The sequence below is a fragment of the Quercus lobata genome, chromosome 5 (assembly GCF_001633185.2).
Source record: "Quercus lobata isolate SW786 chromosome 5, ValleyOak3.0 Primary Assembly, whole genome shotgun sequence".
Lineage (NCBI taxonomy): Eukaryota > Viridiplantae > Streptophyta > Magnoliopsida > Fagales > Fagaceae > Quercus > Quercus lobata.
In genome coordinates this window covers 27,254,089-27,262,720 of record NC_044908.1, presented here as the reverse complement: position 1 = coordinate 27,262,720, position 8,632 = coordinate 27,254,089, and the positions used below count along the sequence as shown (strand labels likewise).

Sequence of the window (8,632 nt, the reverse complement as noted above, 5' to 3'; positions counted from 1 at the left end):
CACTTTTACAATAATTTATTTTAAGAAATTAAATTATTTTTTTAAACTCTATGTATTTAGATTAATCTCTTAATTACATTGATATATAATTGTTTATTTAGTTTGTTATTAATATCAATTAATTATTTTTAGATTAGTTTTGCTTTTAATCTTGCCCTTGGAACTAAAATTCTGGCTTTGCCACTGCCGCCTCACCCCGCATGGTAGGGAAAACTTCCTTGCCCCATTCCCGTCCTGCCTCACAAAACTTTATTTCATATTAATATGTCACACCTTGCTGCATACCTATTACAATTTTAAAAAAAATATATATATATATATATATATCTCATTAGTATAAATATACTTTAAATTACAATTAAATTTATTACATCATATCAAACTAAGGATTGAAAAATATTATCTAAAGTGTTTAACAAGATAATATCACAATAAAACAAAATGTATTAATATTCATGCATTTAAATACTTAGTAATACATACTAAGTTTTTAATACTGATAGAGCGAGGTGGGGTGAGTCAAGGTGGGGTAAGGAGAAATTGTCATCCCCAGTACATATATCTAACAAAGTAATGACATAACTTAGTTTTTTTACTAATTACATGTCTATATTTTTATTGTTACACATCAACGTTTTATTGACCCAATATGCTTCCCTAGGATGTGACTACGAAACACAACCACCGATAAGGGAGAATCCATAAATCAACGTGCTGAACTCCATTGAGCATATCTCAAAATAGGGTCATGTCAAATACATAACTCAAAATTATTTTTTTTTAAAAGGTCCAATTGTAAGAACCAAGTATTAGACCTATGGGCCTTGGATTACTTTGGGCTCACAATCTATTTGTAGTGGGTTTGAAGATTTCCTACTATGGGTCGTTCTCGGTAGAGAGACTCAAAGCAACGCCCAGTTGATATTCACTCCTTCACTCTTTTCCCTCAAATTCTCTGAACCCCATCTTCTCCCAACTTTCTTCTATTTATAGCCAAGGTTAGTGGGGAGGTTATGATTACAGCCACCGTTAGTGCTACTGAAGGTCCAATGTTTTCTGATTAAAGTGGATGTTCAGGTGGGAGGGCGGTGCGGCATTTATGATCTTGGAACTTGGTTCCATCTTGCCCGATTATGTTCGGCAATTCAGTTTCCTGTGCAAATCGTACCTTCCCGGGAAAGGTTTATATACATAACCGGGAACTTTTGACCGACCACTACTTGGACCCCAATATCTTACACTTGTTTGTTCATCAAGGAAGCTTTAAGAAGGGAGCAGGAGAACTGGACCTTTTTGATGGGCCTGTGCCTAAGGCCGGCATAGGACTGGGCCCAGGGCCTGTATGGGCCTGTGCTCAAGGACGGCATGAGGCTGGGCCCGGGGTCTGTGTGGGCCTGGGATCTAGGTACCGTACAATTGTTTAATTTTGTACATGAAGAAAAAAAAAAAAGGGGTTTTAAATGATTTTTTAATTGTGTACGTGGAAATAGAGGTTATTAAAAAAGTTTACAATCAATTATAAGTAATTTTATTACAATAAATAAATAAAATAGTTGTTTTGGATCATGATTAATTTTTTAAATTTAAAATTTTAATTTGTTATATTATTCCTACCTAGCTCGAACTTGTACTTTGATGTTCTACGGCCCCAAACCAACTAAATCTATCCAAAACCATGAGCCATTCATCAATATCTGGGGTTTATGATTGGTCTTTATTGCTTCATTTCAGCTAGGAGAAAAGCTTGGTTTTGAACCGTGTGTAACCTTTTTATTGTCCTTTAACAAAAAAGAATATAACATGTTTTTCTTTACTTATTTCATCTTCCTATTTGGTACAACATGGAGGCAAATGTGTTACAGATGTGACAATCAATGGCAAAACTTTTTTTTTTTTTTAAGAAAATCAATGGCAAAACGAGAGCAGCATAAGTTGCATTGATTCACGTTGTAATTTGAATGGGTGTCGTGTATGAAGAGAAATCTATGAACGTATTCGATACTTCTTTTTGACTTTTTTTTTTTTTTTTTTTGGCTAAATGACTCTTTGACTAGTCATATGTAATACATTAAACCAAATTCTCCACGTAACCATCTTCCACGAATGCATTTAAATGAAATGAACCTTATTTTTATAAGTTCCTTTTCTTCACTTTTTCTTCTTCCAATTTATTTCCCGTTTCTTTGTTCTCTTTTACTATATCCCAGGTCCAAAAGAATAGTCTTTCTTTTTTCCTATTGGGGCGAACAAGTTCTCCTCGACTTCCTAATTACAATACAATGTACAATAGTGATTCAACATTGACTTCTGTGCATTCTTTGTGTGATTTAGAAGTTATAAAACAAAAAGATGGACCATAGCATGAATTGTGGACTAAAAAGGAGAGTAGTAGAACATGGAAAACAACATTGCTAAACATAAATACATGTTTATCAGATATCACAATATTCCAAGAACCCCAAACTGCTTTATTATCATATACGGTTATAAAGAGGTCAATGATATCTACATATGAGGGGGGCCATGATTTGCCCTTTCTAAATGTAGCCAAGGTTTATACATTTGTAGTCCATGTTCACATTTTTATTGTAGGTGCTGGTATAATACTAGTATCTTGGCTGCATTCTTCAAAAGACAAACATTGCCAAGAACATTTAGAGTATGCCAAAATCAAGAAATATAAACGAAAAAAAAAAAATATATATATATATATATATATCAGAGCATCAAATTTGAAAATTTTAGAGCATCACATTTGAAATTTGTTGTACGTGTTTTTATGTCCAGGGATTTTTCTATACTCCGAAAAAAAGTTGAACAGAAAATCTTTGCTTTGTGTTGCTGATAATCTGCTTGGGCCACTTGGTCATTTTCCTACTATTTTTTCATTGTACAAATGGAAAGACTGCCTTATTGAATATTAACAATGTAATTTCAACATAATGCTTCACTTAGCAGCATCTCTCTCTCTCTCTCTCTCTCTCTCATCTATGGAATTAATAACGACATTCTACAACTGTGTAATCTGTGATAAAAGTAATCATTATCGTCATTGTCAGCTTTTCTAATTTCCATGGAAATCCAACCAACATTTCACTCTAATTGCTTATCCTCTGGATAAACCTGAAAAAACAAAATATAAAGCAGTGATCAGTATCTAGTGTTCATGCACAAGGTTGCATACGCAATTAAGTACTTAAAACATGACTTACAATAAATTCTTATTGGCCAGTTTGGATGGAGGGGGAGGGAGGGGTAGTAGGGTAAAGCTGTTTGGAAATTAGCCCTAAGTGAAAGCGCATCAATGTGTATGACCCAATATTTGCACTGTTTTGCTTTATTGGACCTTGTCGTTAATTATAATAAGAGAGAGAAAGCAAAGCAATTCATATTTACCTGGTCGCGTTTCTCCTCACTGAAGCTAACGGTTCTAACCTTCAACTCCCCTCTGCTTGTTGTCAGTTCATCTAATATCTCAGCATCACACATCTCCACTCCCCTATCCCCATTTCCAATATGTGGTGCATCCCTTTCCTGGTATAATATATTATGAGTTTTGCAGGTTAATGAAAAATAATATTGTTTACAATGAGACATTGGATGAAACCTACATTGAAAGATAGGCTGATAGAAACTCTTGGGGCACCAGTGACTTCCTCATACTCAGCTGCATCCAGTTCCTGCAAATGATGCTTCGCAAAAAGCTTGGGGAGAATATGCTGCCTTATACTGATGAGAAGGAAGAATGGCAAAGGGAACAAGATTCCAGCTATAGGAATCCATGTTATACCGAAACAGACCAGGAAGTATACGAATTGGAAGATTGTAAACATGGCTATGTATTTAAATGGTACTGACTCCACAAAGGAAGCATGAACTCCTTCCAAGACCCTGCAATGATCAGCACGATAGGGATTAGAAAAATTGTTGGCAGCCAATACTTGTATTACAAAATAAAGTGAAATCTCCAGCAAGGGGATGTCAGGAATTTAATGTTTCTTTTTTTAATATTAGGTATTCAATACTTCACAGCCATACAAGAATCAGTAAAATCATTGGCAGCTGTGTCTCATACATATATGCCAATAGGATGAAGAAATAATTTCTACTAAGGTTCTTTTGAAAACACTTGACTATCAGCATGTTCATTTCGTCCAATCAGGGGGCAGCTGGGAATAAATAATCATCAATAAGTCTCTTCCCTTTCTTAGACCCAATAATTTCTACATGTCATTCAACAACTTCATACCCTTCTTGAGAAATGAATCCACTAACGTTTGTGTGTTTGCATATGTGTACATTCTCAAATGATTATAAAAAAAATATTACATTAGTTTGAATTTCACTTTGTTAAGGGACATAGACAAAGCAAATTTGGCTAAAATGTGAGCAGAAATGTAATGGATAAAAAGAACTACAACATACTTGTACCGCCGTCCAGGTGATATGAAAAGAAGGAGCATCCTTTCCCAAAACTGGTTCCCAGGAAGACTGTCTATGGCCATGAAAGCAAAGTATCCCCAAAGTACTGATGTAGGTATCTTCTTTATTGCAGGCATAGCGAAAACTGATGCTGCCACCATGAGTGACTGTAAGAGATTACTCACTCTCTGCTCATTAACTCGGACAGGCAGGTGAGCATCAATGTGCTTCTCGGGATCAAATGTATCCTTTGCATTTTCACCTTTCATTACCACTTCCTTCAAGTCTTCCAGCTCTTGAACCACTGAAGTAATCTGCAAAACAAGTATTTTAGGGTGCAGGAACCACTTGCATATAGAATTTTGTATGTGGATGAAGTCTTTTGGGGGTGGGGGTATTGAGCCTATACAATCATTATAAACTCAAGAGAGTGTAAACAACTTTCTTGATAAAATAGTAATGACCATCTCAGAGAGGAAAAAATGCTGTTGAAGGAGGGATTCAAAGAAAACATGTTTCTTTCACAAGTTAGTACTAACCGGAGGAAGTATAACTTGACTGTTGTCCATTTCTATGAACACAGATTGCATCTTGCCATAGACTTCAGAGTTGCTAGCATTCTGCCTTATGCTTTCCTTGGCGCTCTCCACCATCTTCCTTCGCATCAACTGCAACTCATGTATTAGTTAAATTACTTGTCTAATCCAGCTCAATTACCAACTATCCCAAGTAAATTCCTATGACTTTCTATAAACCCACCTGCCTTTCAAGAACAGCAAGGCTTTTAGTGTGCATGGGGGACTGTGGAAGGACACCATTCGAAGGAGGTAACCCAAGCAATCCACAAAGCAAAGTCTGCAACCATGTTTTACAAATATAGAGCATAAGTCTTCATAAATTGTACAAATAAAAATAAGTGCCAACACAAATTACTAGTGATACACACCATGAAAGCTAGCAATAAGATATCATAATGATATGCAGAAGGGTTCTTAAGATTGAACTCCTTTTGTTGTGCCATCTGTGAAGCAACACTGTGGTCAAAAAAGTAAAGCCCTGCAATCATCACAGCAGGAATAAAGGCTGCAAAGATGTATGCTGGAGAAACCTTGCCCATGTCCTACAGAAGATATGAATCAATATATTTTGGTGCATACACAGAAAAACACACTCCTATCTTATACTTTCATGGAGGTTATGAGACACACTACAAGAAGAGAGCCTATTAGTGAACGCAAAAAGGGAGGGGGGGGGGGGGGGAAATTACAGGACATAGTTTACCTTTACTACAGTCCAATGGTGTAAAGATGTGGATTCCCAAGCAAGAGGGCTGTAGAGCCTTCTGGGAACACCAGAGGGAACTTTTCCGGGTACACCGAATGACAGAGCTGTCCACACTAGAACCATCAAAGGAACCCCATAGTCTGCAATGAAGCTTCTAAACCACCCTGCATAACATAGTAATAACTTTCAGATTCAACACGTAACCTATTCAATGACTAGGCATAACTTTTGCTTGACAAACCTGTGCCATACCACCATGACCTCGCTTTTCTGCTCTTTAAAGCAGTGTAGAGAAGGCCAAAAGTAAATATGATTCCCAGTAATCCATTTATGTAAAGCCACTGAAATTGATACTTCACTGACTTTGGGTCCTCAGCTTTGGAAACTTCAAACTCACTTGCCATTCCCTGTGATTCAGAATTTGTCAAGTGTTAAGCAGCATGCTTCTCAAGTAGATGTTGTATACTCCCTAAGTTGATTCATTTCAAGACTGGAGTTACCTTGATAGCCTCTTGTATAAAGAGAACAGCAATCAGCATGCCAAACAGTTCGCCTGCAATCCTTGTAAATTTATTGATGACTGTGCAAGCATTGAATATTGCAAGAAGAAACAGCAAGAGAGCTGTCCAGACACAAACCCTGCACAATTTGTATCAATAATATCAAATTACATAAAATTCATTAAGAGCACATGCTTAAACAAATGATGGTTGATTCCTATTACCATCCAGCCCAAGCCAAGAAGAGTCCGCGTCCCAAATCCTCCCTTCCTTTAGCAAAGTTGTACAAATATGTGTACATAATAACAGTTGGTTCTGCAATTCCCAATATTAAAAGAGGTTGTCCTCCAAGAATCGCATGTATGATACCACAAATAGCAGTAGAAGCTAAAGTTTCAACGGTGCTCAAGCTACCATCTGAACAGAATAAAATTTCCATTGCTTTCAAACTTATCAAAGAAAATAGGATAGAAAAGATTTTTCATTTAGTCCCCATTTGGTCACCAAGAAAGTGAGGCATAAGAAACAAAAATCAAAACAACAAAAAGCCTTAACATCTCAGTTCATCTTTGCCTTTCTAATAATTTATCTGGACTGAGCAAATCACTGAAGAAAAAGCCTAGATGACTAACCTGTATCTCTGCTTAGTTGCTCACCAAAGGCAATGACAGGAAGAGCAGAAGCAAAGAAGATGTAGGTGGTTGGGGCCAATATCCTAAAAATGAGAAATTGATGGAATTAAAAATACAAATCCATGTGACAAATTATAAAGTAGGTGTATAAAAGACAATACAAATCACTCTAATCCAGCCATAAACCTTGTAGCTCAAGTATCACTTTCTAGTGTTTACAACAAAGACATCCAGGGTTTAAACCCTCCCTCCCCCCACCCCCCAATTGTAACTAATGAATTATCAACAAAATAACATACCCAATTCCAGAACGAAGACCGCTTGTCCAATCTTGTTTGTAACACTGTAATCTTCCTCTGACGTCATTTCCAATACCCCTGAAGGGAGCTCTCAAGTTCTCCATTTTTCTGATTAAGAAAAAAAAAATCCCACAATTTAATATAAAAAAGTCAGAACGCAGGAGTTCAAAATCTTATAATTTTAATGAGAAAATCCCTTTTTTTATTGGCTTAACAGAAACAAAAACATATATGCATTAAAAAAAATATTTCAAAAAAAATCAAAATAAAAGCAAATATCAAATGGCAAATAAATAAAAACCAGCAAACCAAAACAGAACAGAGTGAAAAACTAAAAAAACATGCAGAATAACTTCCATAAAAAATAAAATAATTCCATGCAATGATTATATCAAGCAACAAAATTTTTCTTTGTTGTGAATGAAAAAATCACTCTTGTACTCCTCCAAGTCATTTGACTGGACAACAAGATTTATGAATAGTCTGTTTGGTAGAAGAGAGAACAGGGAAAATGGCAAGACATAAATAAAAGCCTCTTCTTTTCCATCATTCTGCTTTCCAAAACAATCAAAAACTCAACAAAACAGAGAAAGATAACTACTTGTATTAGTCTTGGTTGGGTCAATTTCTTTTCTTTACTTGCTTGCCTTTCTCATCACAATCAACAAAATTTGAAGAAGAAGTAAATAAAAAAAAGAAAGACAAAAGAACTCAAATTGTTATTTCCTTCATTTCCCAGCATTTTCTTGGCAAGCAAACATGTAAATCATTAAACAAAATCTTTTGCATTTATTTTGACATTCATAAATTAAGGAAAAACCCAGATACCATATAAAACCACCATGCACAAAACATGGTTTATACCAAAAAAAAAAAAAAAGGAAAAAGGTAGAGAGATATTACATAAGAAAAAAAAAACATTAAATGAGACAAAATAAATAAGCAGCAGCATTCATTCTCAGAAGACTGAACAAACATAATAGTGATATTTACATTGCTGTAGAACTCACCGGAAAACTTGTCAAAGATGAAGAAAGTGTGTCCTCGTGTTCTTGACTTCCTTCCCTTTACCTTGAGTCGCTGTTGCTTTGTTGTTTGTAAGGAAGGGACGAAGAAAGGAGGCAAAGTCCAATGCCTTTTAAACGGAACCCAAGAGTCCTATGTTTATGTGGGGTCCCACTTACTTTCTCAGCATTTACGTCAGATCATCTAAAGTCTTCTTAAATAGATCTACATCTAAAGTCTTCTTAAATAGATCTACAGTACAAATTTTACATATTTTAGGCCAAAAAACACTCACATCAATGAGTGTAAAAATATATAAAATCATGTATATATTTGCATGAGCTACAGTATCCGTGTAAATATACACGGATACTGTAGCTCGTTTATAATTATTTTATTAATATCTTCTCTCTCTCCTGCACCTTACTCTCTCATCTCAACTCTCTCTCTCTCATTTCATCACACTTTTCTCTCATCTCAAGTTCTCAAC

General features: G+C 35.6%; 1 protein-coding gene across 4 annotated transcripts; it reads right to left on the bottom strand.

Annotated features, from left to right (window-relative positions):
* Positions 1-2,754: 2,754 nt before the first annotated feature.
* On the bottom strand, positions 2,755-8,333 carry LOC115991817 (boron transporter 4-like). 4 transcript variants are annotated; one of them, XM_031115756.1, is made up of 14 exons: positions 8,148-8,333; positions 7,138-7,245; positions 6,839-6,921; positions 6,431-6,623; positions 6,207-6,345; positions 5,948-6,113; positions 5,704-5,870; positions 5,369-5,443; positions 5,182-5,277; positions 4,962-5,090; positions 4,426-4,736; positions 3,612-3,891; positions 3,397-3,534; positions 2,755-3,123 (listed from the first exon to the last, which is right to left on the bottom strand). In XM_031115756.1, the coding sequence occupies exons 2-14, from the start codon at positions 7,239-7,241 to the stop codon at positions 3,094-3,096; spliced, it is 1,911 nt and encodes a 636-aa protein (XP_030971616.1). In that variant the 5' UTR covers positions 7,242-7,245; positions 8,148-8,333; the 3' UTR covers positions 2,755-3,093. The 4 variants fall into 4 exon arrangements, with proteins under 4 accessions (XP_030971616.1, XP_030971615.1, XP_030971614.1 ...); XM_031115755.1 differs by having other exon boundaries at positions 5,369-5,542; positions 8,131-8,332; XM_031115754.1 differs by having other exon boundaries at positions 5,369-5,542; positions 8,148-8,332.
* Positions 8,334-8,632: the final 299 nt, after the last annotated feature.

What these genes read in the sequence shown, in the direction of transcription:
- LOC115991817 (XM_031115755.1), bottom strand. Translation starts at nt 7,241, where the DNA reads ATGGAGAACTTGAGAGCTCCCTTCAGGGGTATTGGAAATGACGTCAGA. An exon ending in TTGCTGTTCTTGAAAGGCAG is followed by an intron (nt 5,091 to 5,181) that starts GTGGGTTTATAG and finishes CATGAGTTGCAG; the next exon opens with TTGATGCGAAGGAAGATGGT. An exon ending in TCACCTGGACGGCGGTACAA is followed by an intron (nt 3,892 to 4,425) that starts GTATGTTGTAGT and finishes TGATCATTGCAG; the next exon opens with GGTCTTGGAAGGAGTTCATG.